The following is a 26,832-nucleotide window of genomic DNA, read 5'->3' on the forward strand; positions in this document are numbered from 1 at the left end:
GAGTGTAGCAGCCAGTTACGTGTCGCCTCTGCTGCCCATCCATCGGTTCTTTATGTGCTCCCCCTCTTGCTGTCCTCTCCCTGCTTTGCCCCTTCCCGCCCCCCCACCAGCCCCACTGCTCCTCCATGTCTCCCCCAACAGGGCGCATCCCGCTCTCAGTGCTGTGCAGAGAACCAGCCCCTGGTCGGAGCGCTGAGCTCACCAACAGCCTGGTCAGCAGTTTCCTTCCTTCCCCCACTGCCTCTGGCTGAGGTGACGCCTCAGGAAAGCCTAAGACCCTCCTGCCTGAGGTGCTGGCCAGGAGGAGCTGAGCCCTGCATGTGCCAAAAGCCCTGCACAGCACTGGCACGGGGAAGCCTCTCCGCCCCTCAGCTCAGCTCTGGAGTGGCCGGGGGGGAGCGATTTCTGGCCTGTTCGTGCCCCAACCCTGCAGGCTCCACAGCAGCCCCACGGGCAGGGGCTTAGCACCCTCTTCGCCCACCCCCTCCCCGCCCTGAGTCCTATCCCCAGGGAGCATGGGGATGCTTCGTCCCCTAGGCACCATCCACTGCTGAGCCACCTCTCTGGCCTGGTTCACTGAAGCCCCTGGAATCAGGTTCCCCAGTACACAATGCATCCTTAGAGCTTAACCCCTTCCTGCCCACACTGCAGCCAGAGGCGACTGGGTTATGTCCGTGGCCAGCAGCAGCCTGGAGGTGTTAACTGCCTTTTGATACTATGCCTGCAGAAAGGGACAAGCTGCTTCCAGCCACATGGGGGGAGGGGAGGGAAGAGAAGAGCTCTGCAAAGACATTAGCCAGATCATCTGTTTCCCCCCTCCCCTGTGGCTGGAAGCCACTCCCGTCCCTTCCCTCCAGCACAGTGCCAAAAGACTGCTGCTGGCCACACTGTGTTGTAAACCTTGACAGAAATCTGGGGAGGAGGGGAGGCATGTGACCTCACATGCACCCCCATGTGTTATCTCAGGAAGACACAGTGCCAGGTAACAGGAGAGGCAGGTCCGCCCCGGGGGTCCAGCCAGGCTTGGAGGGCGGAGAGCACCGGGCAGAGGGGCAGGTCCATTGGTCACCCCCCTGTGTGGGAGAGGTTTACAGGCATGTGTGTGTGTCACAGATGGTGTCACTCTCCTATCACATACCCAACACCATATACAAGAAAAAACAACTCAACTGAACACACTGAGCCAGCAAATTGGACTGAAAATCAACCGCAATAAGACAGATATCATGACCTTTAATATTGCCTCGCCATCACCAGTACGGATAGAGGATTATGTTCTCACCAATGTAGAAACATTCACATACTTGGGCGGCGCCATCAGCCAGGACGGTGGAACAAGCCAGGACATCCGGAACAAAATCAATAAAGCCAGGAACACCTTCAGGAGCTTAAATACAGTTTGGAAATCATCAAAATACAACACCAAAACCAAACTAAAGATTTATCCGAGCTGCGTACTTTCAACGCTACTTTATAGTGTAGAATGCTGGGGAATGAGAAAGCGTGACATGTCCAAACTGTCTTCATTCCATACCACCTGCTTCAGAAAAATCCTCCGTATCTTTTGACCCAGAACAATCTCAAACCAAGATCTATCGACACAGTGCAGCCAAGAGAATCTGAGCACCATCATTGCCAGGAGGCGTTGGAGATGGATCAGTCATGTGCTTTGGATGGAAACTGATTCCATCACTAGAGTAACAATAAGATGGACACCTGAAGGCAAGCGAAAACAAGGCCACTCAAAAACAACATGGCGAAGAGCTGTGGAAGGTGAGCTGAAAAACCTGGGGCACAGCTGGGGAACCATTGAAAGACTTGCCAGAAACAGACAAGAGTAGAGGAGCTTCGTCACTGCCCTAACTGCCAGAGTCGTAATAGGAACATCATGATGATGATGATGTGTGTATCACCTCTCCCTGTGTGAACCCTAAAGCCTTAAAAATAAGAAGGTAAATAAAAAGAATCCAATTTGCAGTATTTCTTTTTAACAGGGGCTCTGTCAACTTGATGTTAATTTGAACATTTGTACTGCACAGTTCGGACTGATTGCCGTTTAACTCGCTTGAATACGAGTAATTTGACCATATGTCCAGTATTCAGCATAGGGAAATATGGTCACCCTAAGTTAAGTAGTAGAGTCTTCTTGAAAAGTGTGCAAAATTGTTCCTCTGAATAGCAGGGCAAATTCACTGCATTATCGCTGATGCCAGAGCAGACAGAGAACTACAGAAAGGATACAGCGTGGATAAAGTCTGACTAAGTCTTCAGAGTTCCAAAATCAGGGGAATGCTAGCCTCCACAGCCAGACCTATATTAAGAAGAAAGGGTGCCATTTCAAAATCCATGGCCACTAAAACAAATTATTCCAAGAGGCCCCAGTTCCCACCTCATAAAAGATCCTTCACTGTGAACAGCTCTGCCTAGACAAAAGGCATGACTACATCCATCCTCTCTTGGGGCTCTGACACAGGTTGGCACCTTATCAGTTGCCTCACCAAGTTAAGGAATTTACACCTTCTCATCCCTCTCAAGACAGCCATTCTCCAGTCACTAGCAAAGTTTCTGAACCTGATGCTGAAAACAGCAGCCAAGATCAGATGCTGTATTCAGATCAAGAGAACACTTAACTCCCCAACTTTCTTGAACAAGGATATGACTGTCAGTCATTACTCCTGTGTCCCTCCCCTTCTTGGCAGTAAATGGCAGCTGTGCAGAACTATTGTTGGGGATGACAGCAGTAGGACTGCCCCCCTACCACTTCCTAAGAAATGCCTCTTGCTGATCAGAGCAGTGGCAGTTCTACTCAGTTCCCACTTCTAATAGGGAAAAACAAGCAAACAGGAGTGATCCTTAGGCATTTCTAGCTCGTCTGTTACTTATAACTATTATTTTTCCCTTCTTAAGCACTCTTCTGGGTCTTTCTCCTCAACCTTTCCAGGCCCTATTCTCCCACTGCCAAATACTTCAGTTCAAACCCTGTAGAAACTCCATAACTCCACTATCTCTAACACTTTGGCCTCCTTTAAGCCCACTCTCATACCACATATTCTTTCTATAGCCCTGGCTCAAAATCCATATCCTCTGCTCATATTATCCATCGCCAAAGCATGTCTCCTTCTTGTTCTTTCTGTTATTCTTATGTTCAGCTGCTGCAGTCCTTGGCAAGACATCCCAATGGGAGATGACACATTGGTTCATGCCCCACTTCACCAAAACCACAAGTGGGTGAAGGAGGGGGGATGGGTCCACAAACACCTTTTGCCTTCTCTCCTTAGAAGTTGGAGGTTTCTGCTCTCTATCAGGATAATCTGTGTGACGTTACCCAGTCAAGAGTACACAAATCATATAAACAGTAAAAAAAAAAAAAAAAAAAGATTTGCATACCTCCCTGGTCTACCCAACCTCAGGTATACCTCATCTACAGACTTTGGGGCTACGAGATGTTACCATTATACAAATAAATAAATATATTTGGATGTGTTGCCACATCATGTCATTTTAACCAACAATTCCTCACACACTGTGTCACAGAATCGACTGGGCCAGTCCCACCTGTAGGTAGATCTCTCCCTCTCTCTCTAACTGACCAGGCTCCCTTCTACCGGAAACTCTGCTCCAGGCTACCATCACATGATGACTGGTCACTTGACCCATCCAGGAGCCCAATCCCAACCCTTCACCTGGGAGATGGACAACTAGGCACAGATGGTCTTGGGCAGCAGCAAAGTCTAATCTGGCCTAAGTAAGAACCTGTTAAACACAGTGTAAAACATTTAGATACATGAAAAATACAGGGTTAGGCATTTCCTCATTTGGAACCCTCTCATCAAAGGAGTATCTGCTTCGGTTGCAGCTAGCATGAGAAAAAAGGGTTTATATCCTTTAGACAAAAAGAATTACCCCTTTTTAAACATTCATTAAATCCCACCTTAAACTTTTCACTAAATAAATAAAATAAATCTGTGCTTCAGTATCAAAATATCATGAGGTCTCTGAATTAAATACTTAACTTCAGCCAAATAGAGCCATATTTTTCATTTAAAGCTGCCGTTTTTGAGGGGGGGGGGAGACAGGGTTTTTGTACCCAATTTGGATGCCCTAAAATAAGTATCTTTTGAGATTTTTTTTGGCAGATATTCTTGACTACCCAAATCTGTGCAGCTCTCCTTGTTAGTTGAATGTAGCCCTTGATGGGAAATTGACAAGGACAAGCACTCAGATGTAGAGCAGCCTGCTAATTTTCACCTTTTGGGAAAGAATAAATATTAACTGATGAAAGTCCACTAGGGAATTGTGTAAGTATTTACTGGTGCTTACAGTTTAAACTGAAAAAATGAGTTCTCCCTATAGAGAATAAATTCTACAAGCCCCTTTAAGAGACTGAGTTCTTCATGTAGGTGGATTATACTGAATGGTGGTACTTCTCCAATGTGTTGGAAGAATTTATTTTCATCTCAGGACATAAAAATTAATGGCTAGGCCCTAAACACAACTTCAAAGCAGGTCTCTCTTGTACCATGACAATTTAAGTGTCTTTTTCCCCATGCCTTACTGCTTTCACCAGAAGCACAATCTCCACATGCTTCCCACGGCACAACCACCAATCCCAGTGTTTGCCATCTACCAAAGAACCAGAAGCATAAGCATTCCCACATCTCACTATGGGATTAACAGTGGAAGGCAGAAAAAGTAGGACGGGAAGCAGTTCTGGCTGGGGGCATAAGAGGGATAGACACTGGGGAAGTGGTTCTCTGTAGAGATTGACTATGAAGGGATTTTGAAAGGCAGTGGCTCAGTTGATATGGAGTAAGGGGTAAAGCAGAAATGGCCAGATACAATTAGAGTATGGTGAAAAAAAATTGAAAATTTTTGCAGTAAGTTTCCCCATTTTTGACCAACTATGTACAATACTTGAACACTTTGTTTAACCTTGCCCTCATCCAAGTTTTGACTCCCTCTCTGGTTTTATGGCAAAGTACCTTGGGAACCTCTTCACACTGTGTGATCAAGGCTTCCCATGACAGCTTCAGTTAAACTCACATATACATGATACAGAACTTTGTTAGTGACAGGCAACAAATGCAGAGCTCCCTTGCCCAACCAATCAGGATGACTGTTAACCTCAATACCTCCAGAACCAAACCATAAGCTGGTTTCACCAAGGCAGTCCAAATAAAGGACAAATGCTTAAATAAGTTTCCACATCCCTTTCCTCTAGGCAACAAAGGTACCAAAGGCTCAAAGTAATAAAAAATGCTTAAAAACAGAGACTTTCCCACTTTCTGCAAACTAAGGGGCGAGAGGACATAGACATCATCCCCTCTTTCCCCAGCACATCCCTGGGTAGGCAGCCATAAAGCTCTTGCCTGAGGGTAAAGGAGTATTTGTGCAACAAGCAGTAACTAATGCCCTAGGGAAAATGTTTCAGGCACCCAGACAAAAGCCCTGAGGCCGCTTTATGGAGAGAAAACACACGGTACACTCTCAGACACAGCAGAGCAAGGCCCAGTGTGAGCATGGCATCATCTGACAAAGAGAGGTGTAGTTGCTAAATAAAAACATAATACTGTACTGTATAATAGCCAAGTTCTCTTCTGACTCTTGCCAACTTGTCTCTCCATTTGTTTACACAGCCCTAATGAAAATTTAAAATGAAAAACACTTTATATGGATTTCATAATCTGAACCATCAAATCCAGGGGCTTCTATCTGAGACATTCATTACAAAGTGCATTTCCACAGCTATCACAACTTTTTAAGTTGGTGGCTTTATCAGAATGTTAATACAGTATACAAACATTTTCAACAACAAAACCATAGAGTCTGAACCATCAAAAAAGCAAGGTCTCTGTGATGACTGGACGATAGTGCTTAAACATTATCACCAGGTATGTAAGTGCTAAGCACTGTAAGAGTTGAATACACTATGGCATCCTAAAAAGGACCTCTATTTGTAACCATGTTATACAGATGACAACTTCTACTTTTGATTTACTATGCTTACAGGACTATTTTGTATATGTTGCAACTCTTCCTTTCAGAATGTAGGATGGGTATGAAAAGTGTTGATACTGAACATAAATATTTTCAACCCTCTGAATGGTTTTCTAAAAGATCTTATTTTCCATTTCCTAAAGAGCTAGGTGTATTTAACACATGCCTATACCACAGCTCAATTTAATAGACATCTGTTAACACACTTTATGAATTATTCTTACAAAACATACTGATGTGGTTAAGTCACACACTCCACAAATTCATGAGCATGTTAGAAAACAGAATGTGCAGTATGTAAAAATCATTAAAATAAATTATTAATGTACATAGGTGCCATACAAATACTGAAATATGGAAACTTTTATATCTATAAAATATAGTGAATTTGTAAAAGTAAAGCTTTGTGATAACAAACTTAGCCTCTACATTAAAATTTTCATAAGTTTATTTTTAATGATATTTGATTTTTCATGACTCATAATATATGAAATACTTGGTTCATGATTAAGGAAACATTTTTTCTATAGCCAGCGCTAACTGGGTAACTTATTTCATGAAGTAATTAATCAACAACTAATTTTTAACTTCATTATAAATGCTCAGTTCTTCAGAGCTGATTTCAGTGTGTGTGTCTTTCTGCAGCTAAGCATGTCCCTACGTGTGTGTGTGTGTGTGTGTGTGCGCGTGTGCGCGCTAAAGGAGGCTTGAGGGCCTGGCTCAGCAGGGAAGTGTAAGGGAACCCAGACTGGTGAAACCAGTGGGCTCAGTGGTACCCCAGTATATCAGGTGGCACCTTGGAAGGTGGGGGGCAACCTGTCACAGTGATATATTTTGATTTAGTAAGGCTTTTGACGTCTTAGATGACATTCTCATAAACTAGGGAAATGTGGTCTAGATGAAATTACTATCAAGTAGGTGCAAAACTGATTGAAAGAGCATACTCCAGGACTTTGCTGTAAAACTAGGGAGGCATATCAAGTGGGGTCTGCAGGGGTCTGTCCTGGGTCCAGTACTATTCAATATTTTTGAAAAGTGATTTAGATAATTGAGTGGAGAGTATGTTTATAAAATTTGCAGATGACACCAACCTGGGAAGGGTGGCTAGCACTTTGGAAGACAGCATTAGAATTCAAAATGACCTTAACAAATTGGAGAATTGGTCTGAATCCAACAAGATGAAATTCAATAAAGACAGGTGTGAGGTACTAAGACTGTGAAGAAAAAAAATCAAATGTACAAATACAAAATGAGGCAGTACTGCTGAAAAAGATCTGGTGATTATAGTGGATCACAAACTAAATGAGTCAACGATGTGATGCAGTTGCAAAAAAGGCTAGTATAATTCTGGGGTACTTAACAGGATCATCATACATAAGACACGGGAGGTAACAGAGGATAAATTGGAGAGAGTCCAGACTAGAGCAACAATAATGATAAAAGGTTTAGAAAACTTTACCTATGAGGAAAGGTTAAAAAATGGGCAGGTTTAGTCTTGAGAAAAGAAGACTAATGGAGGAACTGATAAAAGACTTCAAAATATATTAATGACTGTCATAAAAAGGACTGTGATCAATTGTTCTCCATGTCCACTGAAGGTAGGACAAGTAGTAATAGGCTCAAGTCTGCAGCAACAGAGATTTAGGTTAGATATTAGGAAAATCTTTCTAACTATAATGATAGTTAAGCACTGAAGTAGGCTTCCAAGGAAAACTGTGGAATCCCCATCATTGGAGGTTTTTAAGAAGAGGTTGGACAAACACCTGTCAGTGATGGTCTAGGTATAACTGATCCTGTCTCAGTACAGGGAGATGGACTAGATGATCTCTGCTCAATATTTCTGTGATTATTGTACGGCTGCTGGCCTGTTTCCCCAGCCCAAGGATTAAACACCACACCCAGATCTCTTTCAGGCCCTTGTCCTTACCTCCGGGCAGGGATTATTAATTCAAACAAAAAATACCCATCAAAACAGTGCTATCCCTTGACCAAGACAGGCCGCACAGACCTTTCATTCTGTGCTGCTCTCTGCTCCAGAGCCAGTCACAGGATCCAACCTCTCTCCTGCAGCAATCCTTCGAAGTGAGTTCTATCAACTCTTAATAGGCATCACCTGATCCCTTTCCAGTTTAAAGGGACAGATCACCATGTTACAATTATCAAATCCTAAGGCCCATACAATACTGACATAACTACACTATTTATTTTTTAAAGCCACATACTATTGTTTTGTTTACTTTTAGTCTATATGATGCCACAATGATTCCCTCACCCCACATTATCTACAGATTTGACAGTTTCATTCTCTGTATCTAAACTGAAATTGTGTGTTTAAACAGAAGGCGGGAATAAAATCAGGGAAATGATGCCATAAAGGGATGAATATTCTATACATTTATGGAGATCTCTGCAGATTTATGTTTTTCAGTACCCTAAATAATTATCTAGGCAGGTATAATTAGACTATCCCAGAATCATTAACAAAACTGCTCAATAGTAAAAGGGTTTGTATACCAAGATGTTGATAGGAAGAAAACAAAAATCAGCAGAGAAACATAACATCTCTCACTTACATTGCAGTTTTTATGTAAGCTAAGTGAGATATTCATCTTCTTTTATTCAAACAACTGCCTAATGTAGATAAAATAAAACACTTATTTGACACTAAATATTTTCATAAAACTCCTATTGATATAGATGTGGCCCATAGAATAATATTTTCTTCTTGCATTCTTGGACCTAAAAATGATTGCTCAGATAATCTAATAAAACTTGCTACTTGTTAATAGGAAATATTGAATAAATGTATCAGCATTATAATACCATTGTTGAAAATTAAATGTACAATAAACCTGCATATTAGTCACCATATATTTTGCTCTTTTTATGTGACATGCTAGTCCATACAATTGAAAACTTCCATCTAGAAAAGAAATGAAGTGGAAACATTTTTAAAAATAGTTAAAACTTCAGTACAACAGATTCAAATACATTTCCCTGTGTAAATGATAAAAATGTTATTAAAAAGCTTACCTTGACTATCCCACGGATATGCATTTTTGCTATCATCTCTGCAGTGTAGAGAAACATCAATAAAGTATCTAGAGCAAATGTCAAATATTGAAGAGGAGGATAATGCTCAAAGGTCTTTGGGGTGTTCATACAAACAGAAATGACACTGATGATGGCACAGATGCGTAGCAAAGAGTGAACCCACTGAAAAATGAAGGGTTACAACTTAGTTTTGATCTTACAAAATACAGTAAGTATATGATGTCTATAACTCACCTTGACATCATTTCATACACGTTTTTTCAAATGTTATGGTCCAGATTTTTATGATCTTCCCCCCACCCCCCGTCAAAAAAACCCAGGCATTTCGGATTCTTTTTAAAAAATAACATACACTAAGTGATTTTGCTCATTAGGGGGTCATGTAATCTAATGGACTAAGCACTCATTCAACCTCTGCGTATTGAGGAATGTGTGTCAATAATATTACATTTTATGTTTCTATAATTAATCTTTGACTTTGTTACAACAGCCAGTGGTAATATTCTATTAAAATTAGTATGAGTAATTAATGAATGAGTGTTCTCTTGTGAATGACTTCAGTGCTAAAACACTGAAGCACAGCTGAACAGCTCTAGCATCCATACTGCAAACAAGATGACAGTTGTCCAACATAAAAGGAACACCAATGCACCAATGGTACATATTAATTTATTTCAGATTATTTATCTTCCCAAGGATATGGGGACAGTTTTTGAAGTGGATTAAAATGACTGACCTAAACAACATTCTTACATCAACAAAGAAGGTGAACCAGGATCTGAGAGATCAACACTTTCCAAATATTAACCATCGTCCTCAACAGTAAAATACCCTCTCTCAAGATTGTCTTTGTGACCTCATTTTATAAATTTGGCTTGCAATTTAAATCAAGCAGTGCTGGCAATCGAAGCTAGCTGAAAGGTGGGGGGAGGGGTTAAAATCCATGAATAAATTACTTGACAATTATTGTTTCACCATCCTCAACACTTTCCAACAACTGATGGAAAAATTATTGAATAAAAATTGGAAATATTACCTGATTGACTGGCAACTGTAACCAGTTCACTACTTCTGACTGAAATCTACTTGTTTCAGGATCTTTCTTAAGTTTCATGGAAGTGATTATTTTAATTGTAAAATGTAATATTTAACTTGTAATTGGTAATTAGTAAGAAATAAACTTACTGGTTTGTTAATCCACAGGATATCTGCATTGTCTGACAAAGATTCATCAGGGCCAAAGTCTGTAACTGGCTGAGCTTCCACACGTGAGCTTTGTTTCCGTTTGAGCATCCTGAAGTTAACTTTGGTTATCTATAACAGTGAAGCCCCCTGAAAGAAAAGAAACAAATGTATTTAATAACCTGTACAAAAAACCCTGTTTGAACAGCTTTGTTAAACAGAAAACACTTGTCACTAGGCCAGGCTGCTCTTGTATAAAACACTGAAAGTGAATCACCTCAGATGCGGAATTCCCCAAACCTAGAGGCTGTCTTGACAGGTTTTGATGTCACATGGCACTGCAGCATCTCGTAGTGTGTACATGTAGCACAGCAATGAGAAATGTAACTGAAAAGGTGTCATAGTATCTTTAGAAATGCCTATACGACCCTGCGCTGCATACGAGAAACGGAGGATTTTCTGGACAAAAGTCAAGATATGCTTCTACGGGCACAAAGCTCTAAAGATTTAGAGCAGGTTGCACAGCGGAGCCAAGAGGCCAGTGAAGAAGCTTGGCAACATGTGACCTCCAGAAGAAGAAGGGGGAATGTTCGGGTTCCAGCAACGCGGACACAGGTAACTAACCGCTTTCATGTTCTCTCCACAGGTACCATTGCAGAGAGTGGACCAGATGATATGTCTGGGGGGAGAAAGCAGAAGGAGACTCCGCTGGTTGGAAGGCATGAGATGCACTGTCCTGAGATGGGGGGTTCCACGACCACCACTCCCAAGAGAAGGAGGTGGGTGGTGGTGGTCGGGGACTCTCTCCTCCGGGGGACTGAGTCATCTATCTGCCGCCCTGACCGGGAAAACCGAGAAGTCTGCTGCTTGCCGGGGGCTAAGATTCGCGATGTGACGGAGAGACTGCCGAGACTCATCAAGCCCTCGGATCACTACCCCTTCCTGCTTCTCCACGTGGGTACCAATGATACTGCCAAGAATGACCTTGAGCGGATCACTGCGGACTATGTGGCTCTGGGAAGAAGGATAAAGGAGTTTGAGGCGCAAGTGGTGTTCTCGTCCATCCTCCCCGTGGAAGGAAAAGGCCTGGGTAGGGACCGTTGAATCGTGGAAGTCAATGAATGGCTACGCAGGTGGTGTCGGAGAGAAGGCTTTGGATTCTTTGACCATGGGATGGTCTTCCATGAAGGAGGAGTGCTGGGCAGAGACGGGCTCCACCTTACGAAGAGAGGGAAGAGCATCTTTGCGAGCAGGCTGGCTAACCTAGTGAGAAGGGCTTAAAACTAGGTTCACCGGGGGAAGGAGACCAAAGCCCTGAGGTAAGTGGGAAAGCGGGATACCGGGAGGAACCACAGGCAGGAATGTCTGTGAGGGGAGGGCTCCTGCCTCATACTTAGAATGAGGGGCAATCAGCAGGTTATCTCAAGTGCTTATATACGAATACACAAAGCCTTGGAAACAAGCAGGGAGAACTGGAGGTCCTGGTGATGTCAAGGAATTATGACGTGATTGGAATAACAGAGACTTGGTGGGATAACTCACATGACTGGAGTACTGTCATGGATGGTTATAAACTGTTCAGGAAGGACAGGCAGGGCAGAAAAGGTGGGGGAGTAGCACTGTATGTAAGGGAGCAGTATGACTGCTCAGAGCTCCGGTACGAAACTGCAGAAAAACCTGAGTGTCTCTGGATTAAGTTTAGAAGTGTGAGCAACAAGAGTGATGTAGTGGTGGGAGTCTGCTATAGACCACCGGACCAGGGGGATGAGGTGGATGAGGCTTTCTTACGGCAGCTTGCAGAAGCTACTAGATCGCACGCCCTGGTTCTCATGGGTGACTTTAATTTTCCTGATATCTGCTGGGAGAGCAATACAGCGGTGCATAGACAATCCAGGAAGTTTTTGGAAAGCATAGGGGACAATTTCCTGGTGCAAGTGCTAGAGGAGCCAACTGGGGGGAAGCTTTTCTTGACCTGCTGCTCACAAACCGGGAAGAATTAGCGGGGGAAGCAAAAGTGGATGGGAATCTGGGAGGCAGTGACCATGATTTGGTTGAGTTCAGGATCCTGACACAGGGAAGAAAGGTAAGCAGCAGGATACGGACCCTGGACTTCAGGAAAGCAGACTTCGACTCCCTCAGGAAACGGATGGGTAGGATCCCCTGGGGGACTAACATGAAGGGGAAAGGAGTCCAGGAGAGCTGGCTGTATTTCAAGGAATCCCTGTTGAGGTTACAGGGACAAACCATCCTGATGTGTCGAAAGAATAGTAAATATGGCAGGCGACCAGCTTGGCTAAACGGTAAAATCCTAGCGGATCTTAAACATAAAAAAGAAGCTTACAAGAAGTGGAAGGTTGGACATATGACCAGGGAGGAGTATAAAAATATTGCTCGGGCATGTAGGAATGAAATCAGGAGGGCCAAATCGCACCTGGAGCTGCAGCTAGCAAGAGATGTCAAGAGTAAAAGAAGGGTTTCTTCAGGTATGTTGGCAACAAGAAGAAAGCCAAGGAAAGTGTGGGCCCCTTAATGAATGAGGGAGGCAACCTAGTGACAGAGAATGTGGAAAAAGCTAATGTACTCAATGTTTTTTCTGCCTCTGTCTTCATTAACAAGGTCAGCTCCCAGACTGCTGCGCTGGGCATCACAACATGGGGAATAGATGGCCAGCCCTCTGTGGAGAAAGAGGTGGTTAGGGACTATTTAGAAAAGCTGGACGTGCACAAGTCCATGGGGCGGACGAGTTGCATCCGAGAGTGCTAAAGGAATCGGCCGCTGTGATTGCAATGCCATTGGCCATTATCTCTGAAAACTCGTGGCGAACGGGGGAAGTCCTGGATGACTGGAAAATGTAGTGCCAATCTTTAAAAAGGAAAGAAGGAGGATCCTGGGAACTACAGGCAAGTCAGCCTCACCTCAGTCCCCGGAAAAATCATGGAGCAGGTCCTCAAAGAATCAATCCTGAAGCACTTACATGAGAGGAAAGTGATCAGGAACAGTCAGCATGGATTCACCAAGGGAAGGTCATGCCTGACTAATCTAATCACCTTCTATGATGAGATTACTGGTTCTGTGGATGAAGGGAAAGCAGTGGATGTATTGTTTCTTGACTTTAGCAAAGCTTTTGACACGGTCTCCCACAGTATTCTTGTCAGCAAGTTAAAGAAGTATGGGCTGGATGAATGCACTATAAGGTGGGCAGAAATTTGGCTAGATTGTCGGGCTCAATGGGTAGTGATCAATGGCTCCATGTCTAGTTGGCAGCCGGTGTTAAGTGGAGTGCCCCAGGGGTCGGTCCTGGGGCCGGTTTTGTTCAATATCTTCATAAATGATCTGGAGGATGGTGTGGATTGCACTCTCAGCAAATTTGCGGATGATACTAAACTGGGAGGAGTGGTAGATATGCTGGAGGGCAGGGATAGGATACAGAGGGACCTAGACAAATTGGAGGATTGGATCAAAAGAAATCTGATGAGGTTCAATAAGGCTAAGTGCAGGGTCCTGCACTTAGGACGGAAGAACCAAATGCACAGCTACAGACTAGGGACCGAATGGCTAGGCAGCAGTTCTGCGGAAAAGGACTTAGGGGTGACAGTGGATGAGAAGCTGGATATGAGTCAGCAGTGTGCCCTTGTTGCCAAGAAGGCCAATGGCATTTTGGGATGTATATGTAGGGACATAGCGAGCAGATCGAGGGACGTGATCGTTCCCCTCTATTCGACATTGGTGAGGCCTCATCTGGAGTACTGTGTCCAGTTTTGGGCCCCACACTACAAGAAGGATGTGGATAAATTGGAGAGAGTCCAGCGAAGGGCAACAAAAATGATTAGGGGTCTGGAACACATGACTTATGAGGAGAGGCTGAGGGAACTGGGATTGTTTAGTCCGCAGAAGAGAAGAATGAGGAGGGATTTGATAGCTGCTTTCAACTACCTGAGAGGTGGTTCTAGAGAGGATGGTTCTAGACTATTCTCAGTGGTAGAGGAGGACAGGACAAGGAGTAATGGTCTCAAGTTGCAGTGGGGGAGGTTTAGGTTGGGTATTAGGAAAAACTTTTTCACTAGGAGGGTGGTGAAACACTGGAATGCGTTACCTAGGGAGGTGGTAGAATCTCCTTCCTTAGAAGTTTTTAAGGTCAGGCTTGACAAAGCCCTGGATGGGATGATTTAATTGGGGATTGGTCCTGCTTTTAGCAGGGGTTGGACTAGATGACCTCCTGAGGTCCCTTCCAACCCTGATATTCTATGATTCTATGATTCTACTGTGAGAGGATAAACTATCAAAGGGCTTGAGTCTACAGTGCTTGTTAATGCAAAACTCCCATTGAGTGTAATGGAGTTCTCAGCAGAAACTGCAAAACTTTTCCAATCCCTCCACAGAAGAAAAATCCACATTATGAAAATATACCTCACTAATGTGGTCTTTAGTAACTTCTTATTTAAATTCTAAATTTGTAATTATGGTTTTATGAATAATGTTAACCCTTCCCAGCAATGACTGAGATACTGATCTTGCTAACCTATCAAGAAAATAATTATAATAGATTGTCAGATCAGAGTCAATAAGGTCATTAGGAGATAATACTCAGGAAATACAATGCATTAACCAGGGAGCTACCATTGAAATCATTTCATAAATGCTAAAGGACAAGCAGTGTATGTTTTAAAGCAGAAGGTAAATTAATTATAGCTAATTAAAAATAAAACTTCAACAGATTTCTTCATTCAACACTAGTTAGTAATGGTATGAATAAGTAGGAAGATTGGTGGTATTTTATAACAAAATTTTTATCTGTCTGGTTGTCCACTGATTATTTTCCCTACTAAACCGATAAAAGGTCATGAACTATAGATGTCACAATGGTTTTAGTTCATCAAGCTCACCAAGTGGTGACCAAATGTCATGACCAAACAGATCACGCATATTATTTTCAAACTGTGGTCGCGAATCAACAAAGCAGAAAATACAGAAATCCAAAGGGAAAAAAATCCACAAAATACAAGTTTTCCTATCTCAAAATTTGAATGAGCCTGTGTTTCCTTGGGAAAGACACTGATAATCTGGAAATGGCCTTTAGCAAGTCCTGGTAGAGCTCTCTTGCAATTCTTCTGTTTTTATTTATTTATTTTTGCTGGAACCAGAGAGGAGTTTTTTTTGTTTGTTTGTTTTAAAGCAGGTAAAGACTGGGGCAGCCTGCACACTCGGCTGCACATCAGGACGCAGGAATTGTGGCTCCTGAAGCCCCATCCACCATCCTTCTGCAGCTCGCTCTGGCATAGTTCCACATCACAACCAAGGGAGGGTAGATTCTAACATACACAATCTGATGCTTTCTTTGGTCACATAGTGAAATTAGCGTGGAAGACTTCCCCAGCGAATATTTCTGTCTCTAAAGCTTGTACAAATATTGGGTGTGGGTGTATTCTGGAGTAAAAAATGGATTTAATAAGGAAAAGATTGCTTCCTTTGGCTGTGTCCATTCACATTACTTTGCTTTTTTCTCTTTAGAATAACACCAACAATCAAAATCCACAGCACTTATGCAGACTGCTACTGCTTCTTATGTAGGAATGTGCTCTTTCATCTTTGCTTTTGCTTTGTTACTTTATTTTTAAAAGCAAGGACACAAAATGAAAGAATGCCATTTAGACAAGGAGCCCATCAGCTCTGTTAGCTCAGCCTTTTGTTCATTTACTCTCCCTGAGCCAGTAGATATGTTCAATCAGAGAAAATTAAAATCACAGAAAGACGATCCTGATACCATCTTGGAACAAAAAGTTCAAGACAATAGGCTTGATTCATTACCATTATACCAGATTTACAAAGTCCACTGAAACGGAGTTACCTGCTGCATGCCAATGTGAACAAAGAGATGGGTTAAAGCCTGGCCCCATAAAACATTTGTTGTGAATTTGCGAAACATATAGTATTCTGCTCCTGCAATCTCTGTAACAAAAATAAATGCGCTCCTATGGAACACTAATAGAGAATGAAGGCGATCATTGATAAACATTTATTTTTGGTTTCATTTTTAATTCTGTATGACTTATATTGAGAATTAAAAATCAGGCCAAAAAAACCCACCATGATTTTGATATTTTAGCCCAAGTTCTCTAAAATTTATTCTCCTTAAAGAAAAACCCTAATCTGCTGTAGCAGGAAAATATCCAACAGAAGGCAGCACTTCACCTCACACTGTCAATAATACCAATAACAGTAAGATTATTTATGCTAGTTCCAAGTACTCTGTTAACTATGTAAAAGGGAAGAGGGCACACCATGAGTTACTGATGAGAGAACTATACCACTGTGGCTGATGAAACCAGGTGACAGCTAGTTTTAAAGAAAATGTGTTTTGTTTTGTTTTGGAATACTTTATTGGCAACTACCCTGTTTTTTTCATCTGAAGCAAAGTCTAAAAACCCCCTCATCTTTTCTCCCTTATTTTTCAACACAGCATATTGTTAAGTATTCAGTTTTGTACTTAGAATCATAGAATATCAGGATTGGAAGGGACCACAGGAGGTCATCTAGTCCTACCCCCTGCTCAAAGCAGGACCAATCCCCAATTTTTGCCCCAAATCCCTAAATGGCCCCCTCAAGGATTGAACTCACAACCCTGGGTTTAGCAGGCCAATGCTCAAACCACTGAACTATCCCTCCCTGAAGCCAGACAGGGTCCCCTCTCCCAACAAGACAAAGTTTGCTTTTCCCTCCTCTTTCACAATAAAGGAAATACCATAAACCAAAGCTCCTAAAATCACATTTAGATTAATACTTTGCAGATCATTTGGCTACCAGCTGCAAAGAATAGTTGGTGATGTCTTGTGTCTTCTAGCAGGGCTTCAGGACTTGTAGGTCAAATAGCAAGAATCAACAACACCATTCTCAGATTTGGGGAGGAATTCCTCTGCTATAATAACATAATTATCCAAAATATTGTGTGACATTGAACTCCATATGTTTTATGGAAATATGTTTATAAGTGTGAATATAATATAACTGGAATATGCTTTAAGCAAAAGGTGACTTGTAAGGTATCATTACAAAGCTTATAATCTACTGAGCATGTTTGTCCTATTTGTATTAATGTATCATTCTTGTATCTGAAGTTAGAAATATGAAGTATTACTCTGAAGTCCTATTGTAACTATGCAAAGTGTGGGCTTTTAATGGTGGGTTAGAATCTTGATGGCTCCCATTAGCCTGGACAATTAGTTGTAAATGGCTCTGTTTACTTGTAAGCTTTACTGTGTTCATATGAGGCTTGGGGTCTCACAGGACATAGTACCATGTCACCTGGACTGGAATCCATCTTAAACCTGGTGCTTTTCCATCTAGAAGGAGGGGTGTGGACCCAGATAGACAAAAGTTTCCCGCCTTGTGCCAAAGATATAAAAGGGGGTGGAACAGAACAAAGGGGGCTGCAGTCATGAGAAAACCTCTAGTTACCACCTGAGCTGGAACTAATAAAAACTGCACCGGGGAAAGGACTGGGCCCAGACTAGGAAGGAGACTAGTCTGTGAAAGAAGCTTATTGGAACATCTCTGTGGGTGAGATTTACCTGTATTCAGTTTTTTAAATGTATTAGGCTTAGACTTGCATGTTTTGTTTTATTTTGCTTGGTAACTTACTTTGTTCTGTCTGTTATTACTTGAAACCACTTAAATCCTACATTTTATACTTAATAAAATCACTTTTGTTTACTAATTAACCCAGAGTAAGTGATTAATACCTAGGGGAACAAACAGCTGTGCATATCTCGGAAACCTACTGACCACTATACTTACCTACATGCCTCCAGCTTTCATCCAGACCACACCACATGATCCATTGTCTACAGCCAAGCTCTACGATACAACCACATTTGCTCCAACCCCTCAGACAGAGACAAATACCAACAAGATCTCTATCAAGCATTCTTACAACTACAATACCCACCTGCAGAAGTGAAGAAACAGATTGACAGAGCCAGAAGAGTACTCAGAAGTCACCTACTACAGGACAGGCCCAACAAAGAAAATAACAGAACGCCGCTAGCCATCACCTTCAGCCCACAACTAAAACCTCTCCAGCGCATCATCAAGGATCTACAACCTATCCTGAAGGATGACCCATCACTCTCACAGATCTTGGGAGACAGGCCAGTCCCTGCTTAAAGACAGCCCCCCAACATGAAGCAAATACTCACCAGCAACCACACACCACACAACAAAAATACTAACCCAGGAACGTATCCTTGCAAAAAAGCCCTTTGCCAACTGTGTCCACATATCTATTCAGGGGGCACCATCATAGGGCCTAATCACATCAGCCACACCATCAGAGGCTCGTTCACCTGCACATCTACCAATGTGATATACGCCATCATGTGCCAGCAATGCCCCTCTGCCATGTACATTGGCCAAACAGTCTCTACGTAAAAGAATAAATGGACACAAATCAGACGTCAAGAATTATAACATTCAAAAACCAGTCGGAGAACACTTCAGTCTCTCTGGTCATTCAATTACAGACCTAAAAGTGGCAATTCTTCAACAAAAGAACTTCAAAAACAGACTCCAACGAGAGACTGCTGAATTGGAATTAATTTGCAAATTGGATACAATTAACTTAGGCTTGAATAAAGACTGGGAGTAGATGGGTCATTACACAAAGTAAAACTATTTCCCCATGTTTATTCTTCTCCCCTCCCTTCCCCCCCACCCCCCCCCGGGTTCCTCAGACGTTCTTGTCAACTGCTGGAAATGGCCCACCTTGATTATCACTACAAAAGGTTGTTTTTTTATTTTTTTTCTCTCCTGCTGGTAATAGTTCACCTTACCTGATCACTCTCGTTACAGTGTGTATGGTAACACCCATTGTTTCATGTTCTCTGTGTATATAAAATCCCCCTACTCTATTTTCCACTGCATGCATCCGATGAAGTGAGCTGTAGCTCACAAAAGCTTATGTTCAAATAAATTTGTTAGTCTCTAAGGTGCCACAAGTACTCCTTTTCTCTATTAATGTTATTATAGAGGGCGGACAATTTTTGAGTTTACCCTGTATAAGCTTTGTACAGAGTAAAACGGATTTATTTGGGGTTTGGATCCCATTGGGAGCTGAGTGTCTGTGTGCTGGAGATAAGTGACTTGCTGACCAGTTTTTGGTTAAAGTCTGCAGCTTTGGGGGCATAGACCAGACCTGGCGCTGTGTTGCAGCAGGCTAACATGTCTGGCTCAACAAGGCAGGGTTCTGGAGTTCCAAGCTGGCAGTGGAAAACGGGCTCAGAGGAAATTCCAGCACGTCAAGTGACAGTCCCAAAGCAGTCTCTGTGACCAAACCCATCACCTACTGTTAAAACCTTTAATCTGTAAATAGACCGGTAGCCAAACTTTGGTCCTTGAATGTCTCCTGTGTCATGTCTTGTCAATGGCTTAGGACTGTACTCATAGATAATTCATCTCCTAAACATATCTCCTCCATAACAGGATGGCACAGACATAGCCAGCAGACAACTGAACATGAACTTTCCAAAGGCTGACCCGTTGTAAATACCATGCACAACCCATTACCACTATTTTATAACCTCACGTCTCAGTTCCTTTCACTAGATTCCCTCAAGCATTGAAGGGATATGATATTGGAGCACCGAACCTGCAGTGTTGTGTTGTTGTTATGAAATCAGCATTTTGATTTTAAACACAATTTTTTGTATGGTTTTGTTTTCCACTGCATCTATCATATTTCCATTAGAAATGGGATCTACTGTCTTGATCATAACTCCCTAATATGAGTCAATTCAAATCTTGCAGTCAAAAGCACTTTATCTTGCTATTGGTCTTTGACCAAAAATACCACAAATACCTCCTATCTACATACACAGTGAAAATTTAGGTACTCTAAGAGATACCACTAAGTGGTAACTGTTGGTAAATGCTGACATGTGCACCACTGTGTGTGTGTGTCTGTCCTTGTCATATGTTACAAATATATTTATATATTTATTGGCTACATTGTTGCAAACTTTTCTCTAGGATGCAGACCCTGTCATCATTATCCATGCCTTTCTTACCTCAAGATTAAACTATTGCAATACGCTCTATGTGGGGCTACGCCTTAAAATCATTCAGCGACTGAAGCTCGTGCAGAACATAGTGACTTGCTTATTGAGCCTCTTGAGCTTATGAAGCACCTTGCTGGGAGCATGTAACACCAGTACTCTGGGATCTGCAACAGCTGCCTATTGCTCTCTGGATGGAATTTAAGGTATTGGGTATGACCTATAAAGCCGATGGCCAGGGACCTGCCTACCTGAGGGATTGCCTTTCTCCCCATGCTGTAATACCACAGCTGCAATCGGTAGAGGCATCCAGGCTGGATCCCACTCATTAGAGAAGAGAGGAGGTAGATAGCAAAACATTCTCTCTGAGAGTCCAGAATGCTGGAGCTTATCCCCCTCCTTTATCCAAAACAGATCAAATTTGGTGACCTTGTGGGCACGTTGCAAAAGACATCTGTTTGAGGGGGCTTCTGGAGAGGACTAAGGGTGTGCTTATCAGAACAACAGAGGGGAGGAAAGGAGCATTTTCGTAGGCAGCTTGCTGGCTGGGGTGTTTCGTAAGCGGCTTGCTGGCTGGCAGAGTGCCCGTTTGAATTATTATTTTAATGCTGCTAGGGTTTTGTTGTACTACTAATTATGTGTTAAGGCATCTAGAGGCTTGCATACACATCTTTTTGTTATTTAAATTGCAATACATTTTAAAAATAAAATAAGTAGTGATTATTTTCTTTTATAATTGTTATACTTTCATACATATTAATGATTCTTAAAAGAAATCATTCTCCTCCTCCACACCCGTTTCCAGCCATTAGTGTACTTGTAGATTTCCAAAGCAACAAACACCTACATCCTTAAAAATCAAAATTTTGAAAGCAAAATCAGGAACCTTTTAAGCTTCTGAGGTGCGTGATGGTGGTGGTGGTGATTTTTGTTTGTTTGTTTGTAAATAAATGTGGCATTTAACATATGGCTACAGGAAAAATACTACAGTAGAACACCAGAGTTACGAACTGACCAGTCAACCACACACCTCGTTTGGAACCAGAAGTAAGCAATCAAGCAGCAGCAGAGACAAGACAAAAAAAAGGCAAATACAATACTGTACTGTGTTAACTGTAAACTAATAAAAAAATAAAGGGAAAGCAGCATTTTTCTTCTGCATGGTAGAATTTCAAAACTGTATTAAGTCGATGTCTAGTTGTAAAACTTTGAAAAAACAACCATAACATTTTGTTCAGAGTTACAAACATTTCAGAGTTACGAACAACCTCCATTCCCCAGGTATTTGTAACTCTGAGGTTCTACTGTACCACAGGGTGCAATCATAAGCCTTTTTATCCTATTACCATTTGAGCTTTACCACTCAATATTTGGGAAGACAATAAATTGGACTCATAGCCTAGGAAGTGAAGGCCATACTTGTTTGTAAGGACTTGTAGGAATTTCTCAAGAAGAAAAATATAAAAGCGGCAATGGAAAGATGTAGAAGAAAGAAACAAAAATAAAAGTCCAGCACACTGAATCCCAGGGCGAGATTCTCAAAAGGTATTTTCTCCTAACTTGCATTGATTTCAATAGAAGTTAGGTACCTATATACTTTTTGAGGATTTGGACTTAAAAGTGTCAATCACAAACAAGGGAGCACTTCCTTCTAGACAACACCATCAGCAGAAACCAGACACTTCATCTAATGTAGGAAATACTGAAAAAAACAAAGAAAAGAAAAGAAAAACAAAAAAACAACAAAGAAAAATAGACTACAAGTGAACGGTGATACATCTTCATTAAAATGCAGCCAGGGGATTTAATGTATAAAATGTTTCTGAAACTGAACTTGCTCTCTCCCCCAAAACTGGGTTTTATATTCAGAAGCTACAGCAGATTCAAATCCCTGCTTTAGCATGTGTGGATTATGTTACTAAAACTGTAAAGGTAATTTAGTTTGCTTTGTAAACATAACACCTCTATTTGCTTCCTACACACCCCATAAAAATCCCATGTTTTTTACTGTCTGAACTTCTAAACACCACAAAAAGAACCCAAATAATTCTTCAAAATGATTAATTCTCAGATGCTCATTATTTCAAATTATTCTAAAATTCAAAAGTCTACCTCCAAATAAAAGAGAGCAACAGATCTGTTTCTTACCTCTCAAGATAGATACTTGCATCTCTTGATGAGCTGATGTATTATTATATTATTATTATTAACTCTATGTTTTTAGACATCTTTATCCCACAAACACTAAACATTCATCTGCACGTCCACCAATGTAATATACGCCATCATGTGCCAGCAATGCCCCTCTGCTATGTACATCAGCCAAACTGGACAGTCCCTACACAAAAGGATAAATGGACACAAATCAGATATTAGGAATGGCAATCTGTAGAACACTTCAATCTCCTTGGACATACAATAGCAGATTTAAAGGTAGCCATCCTGCAGTAAAAAAACTTCAGGACCAGACTTCAAAGAGAAACTGCTGAGTTTCAGTTCATTTGCAAATTTGACACCATCAGCTCAAGATTACACAAAGACTGTGAATGGCTAGCCAACTACAAAAGCAGTTTCTCCTCCCTTGGTGTTCACACCTCAACTGCTAGAAGAGGGCCTCATCCTCCCTCACTGAACTAACCTCCTTATCCCTAGCCTGATTCTTGCTTGCATATTTATACCTGCCTCTGGAAATGTCCACTATATGTATCTGACAAAGTGGTTATTCACCCACGAAAGCTTATGCTCCAATACATCTGTTAGTCTATAAGGTGCCACAGGACTCTTTGCCGCTTTTACAGATCCAGACTAACAAGCCTACCCCTCTGATACTAGACAGATGTGCACCAGAGTATAGGCAAAAGACCGAAAGTGACCCACCAAGCTTTACAGTGTAGTCTGAGACTACTGTGGAGGTACACGGCATGGATTAGAATGAATACCACTTAGCATTACAACACAAAGCATTACAAGTTAGCACCTGCAATCTCCAGAAGCTGTGCCTGATCAAAACAGACAACTGCTAGGGTCTGTAGCAACCAGAGGCTGCAAATCAAACTCACATATTTTATGCTACAATCTGAATTTTATGAGGCCATGCATCAAACTGAAACAAAGCAGAGGCATCAAACAAAGTCCATGGGATGGATCTGGCCCATCTGATATATTTAAGCGGCCTGCATGATATTCAGATTGTAAAGACTCCAAACTTTCATTTAAAAAGTAAGTTTCTAACCCTGCTGGTTGCAAAGAAATCCTTCCAGTTATGAACTGAACATAACCAATACAGTGGTTATAATTCTTATTTATTTGTATTATTGTAGCATCTAGGACCTCAGTCATGGACCACAACCTCATTGTGCTAGGTGCTTTACAAACACAGAACAAAAAGATGGTCCCTGCTCCAAAGAGTTTACAACTTAAGTAGAAGACAAGAGACAACAGATGGATACAGACAGGTGAGGGAGTACAAGGAAACAATGAGACAACACTGGTCAGTATAAAAAGCAGTAGTCTCAGCACACCAGCAGCCTTGTCAAGTTTTGTGTAGAAATGGTAGAGAAGAGATTTGAAGGAAATGAATGAAGTGACAATGCAAGTGTTTACAGGGAGCTCCAGCTAAGCATGAGGAGCAGCATTGCAGAAAGCACAAAGGTGGTTGTCTGAAAAAGTAAATGAAAATGGACAATGGACACTGTCATTGCAGGCTGATCAGTCAGGAATCAACATCGCATTGAATGAGATATGACATGTAGCGTGGGGATGGACAGTAGAACTGTATGCCTGAGTGTGCAAACAGCCTGAGACAGCTACTCAGAAAGATGAAAATTTCCTTTCCTTCCATTAATCTTATTGGGCTTTAGAATTGATTCAGCAACAAGGACACTTCAATGTCAACATTATCTATTTCATTTCTGATCACTGTAGGGATAGATCGGAATTGGAAGTTGCTGTAGGGAAGAAAATGAAAAGGGAAATAAACAGAGAAGGGAGGATTTAGAAGGCAGAGAAACAAAGGGCAGTGAAATAGCATTAGTCAATATTGTCTCACTAAGGACCACTGAATGCAACAATTGGCACTGAACAAATGCTAAACAATAACTAATAGTTACTATGTAAAGGCCATAGTATACCCATGATCCTTTTGCACATACCCGTTTAGCATCAGTAGGAGTTTCAGTGTGAAACATAGGGAGTATGTCCTCCTAAACTGATACGTCCCTCCACTGACTAGAATTAAAAATGGAATATTTCCCTCTCCAGCCACAGGCAACCCAGAAATAGAGCATTACATATTTGGTTCAGCAGTCTCTGGGCACTGCCCCTTAGACAAGCTAATAGTTGGGGTCTCTGTGAGAACAGCGGTAGCCATCTGCTCCATTTTGTGTGAACTAGGTGAAGTGCCCACAGGAGGGGCCCCACAAGTAGGGCAGAATTTACACTCCATCCCAAGTGGATCTCCTGACTAACAAACAAAGCAAGCGGCTTCTTTGCTCAACACTTGGATTTTTTTTTAAACACATAAAGCAGAATATTGGTGGAGTTTACCAACACGATTAAAAAGCCGGTATTTTTGTTTTATAGGCACTTATGTAGGAAGGGCCCAAATAGCCCTATGAGCTTCCCCTCACCCTGCCTGTACCTCTGGGTCACATGAAGCTGCAGCTGCTGTAGGCCACAGTCTCACAGGCTCAGGGAGAGAGAGGCCCGAGGGCAGCAGCCCTGGGCACGGTACATCTGCTAACAATGGCTCCTGCTTGATGTTGACAAAAAGCAGGTGACAGGCAGGCGCCAACCCAGAGGCGCTGCCATTTGCAATGGAAACGGATGGTGGCGACCTGGCTCCTCACCCATCGGAACCGGCCATCAGCGCCTCTCAAGCAGCCGGTGCCCTCCGGCTCCCTGCCTGCCCGCAGGGCCTGGCCCGCTCCCGGGATTCGCCGCACCCTGACCCCCCACCCCCGCCGCGTCCAGCGGGCCGGGGATGAGCCGGGCGAGCGCCCCTCCCGCCGGCCCCCACATCTGGAAGGGGGGTGGGGCCGGTGCACAGCGGTCCCGCAGCTGGAAGGGCGGGGGAATGTCACGCCCCCGCCTCACCCCGGCAGCTCGCAGCGGCGCGGCGACACGGTACCGATGCACCAGGTGGGATCCGGTCCCTGCGCATCCGCCGCCCGGCCAGGCCTCCGGCCGCCGCCACCATCCATCCGCCCTCCACCAGCACCGCCTCCCCCCGGCGTCTGGCCCCTGTCACAAGCGCCCACGAGAACGGCAGGGAGTGTCAGCCGCGCCAGCCCCGCGGTGCGGAGAGGGGAGAGGCGGGGGAGCCGGGGATCAGCAACACAGCGCAGAAAACAGGGCCCGATGCCACCGACCTACCGCCTGCATCGCCCTTCATGGCGTGCTTGGGAGTACTGGTCCCTGCCCCGCGAGCTGGGGATTTGTTAGGGTTTGTTTGGTTTTAGGTGGTCCTCGCTGCGGCGTCGGCGGTGATGCTGGGGGCTGAATGGAGAAGACGTGACAGACGGGGGGAGGAGGCAGCGGCAGCCGCCCTCTGCAGTTGGTAGAGAAGGGCGGTCGGCGCCAGCAGGTTCCTCTCCCGCCGGGGCTAGGCTCCAGCCTTCAGTCTCGCAGCAACGGCTGAGACTCCCCTGGCACAGAACCAGTGCAGGGGCACACACGCCGGGCGTGCAGCCACACACCGTGTACACCCGTGCGGGTTCAAAAGACATACCGTGCACACCCAGTGCGTATGCAGAAATGCACAGATACATACATAGAAACAAGAGCACACACACAATGCAGATGCACAGTGCATATACAGATGTGTACAAGTATGCAGACAAATACACACAAGGAGCGTGACAAATGCATACACATGGAATCCACACTCAATATACACAACGATAAATGTATAGAAAATAATGCACACAATGTATACACACATACGGAGGGTGCTTTTATATACATGGACACAATATTGCCAGTTCGCATGGCTTCCTTGAATCCCCAGCTTGTACAGGAGCATGTGATTAGGTGAAAATCTCCCGGCGGGTCGGGGGGCGGAGGGGTTGTTTAAGTTTCTAACCGTCATGGTTGGGAGAAAAGCTTGAAAATGTGACCCGAATGTTACCTCAAGGTTCAAAATTTGTTTGTTTTTCTAAGTTTTTGTTTTTTAAACACTTGATTTTCTAAGCAAATCTCATGGTTTTGGTGGCCTAAATCATGATTTTCTAATGTGTATGTGGTATTGGTGACCCCAGACAACACATAAACCTACATGCAGATAAAAATGCTTACATGCACACACCAGTTGTGCAGAGACATATATAATGCAGCCACACGGATAGATACAATACATGCACATATACATAAATATGGTCTACACACATATGATACAGCAGTAAGGATTTTGCCTGTATAATCACATTCAATACATGAAAAGTATACAGCTGTATATTGTTGGATTACAAGGATTACCTTCAGCAGCAGTAACAGTAGTTAGAAGAGAAGGGTGAAGGGCGGCCAGTTGCACCTGAATGATGCTCTTGTGACCCCC

General features: G+C 42.9%; 1 protein-coding gene across 6 annotated transcripts in view; it reads right to left on the minus strand.

Annotated features, from left to right (window-relative positions):
* The window catches only part of NALCN (sodium leak channel, non-selective), a 356,269-nt gene extending 330,392 nt beyond the window's left edge, over positions 1-25,877 (minus strand). For 2 of the 6 annotated variants that reach the window (XM_048854413.2, XM_048854388.2), the window contains exons 1-3: positions 25,653-25,877; positions 10,237-10,383; positions 9,031-9,213 (exon numbers count right to left, since the gene is read on the minus strand). In XM_048854413.2, the coding sequence (XP_048710370.1) occupies positions 9,031-9,213; positions 10,237-10,344 (291 nt within the window). In that variant the 5' untranslated portion in view covers positions 10,345-10,383; positions 25,653-25,877. Of the gene's footprint in view, positions 1-1,282; positions 2,312-9,030; positions 9,214-10,236; positions 10,384-22,427; positions 22,618-25,373; positions 25,488-25,652 lie in introns of those variants that run through there. The other 4 variants (XM_048854395.2, XM_075129651.1, XM_048854404.2 and 1 more) reach the window with 4 other exon arrangements.
* Positions 25,878-26,832: the final 955 nt, after the last annotated feature.

This window comes from Caretta caretta, chromosome 1 (assembly GCF_965140235.1).
Source record: "Caretta caretta isolate rCarCar2 chromosome 1, rCarCar1.hap1, whole genome shotgun sequence".
Taxonomy (NCBI): domain Eukaryota; kingdom Metazoa; phylum Chordata; order Testudines; family Cheloniidae; genus Caretta; species Caretta caretta.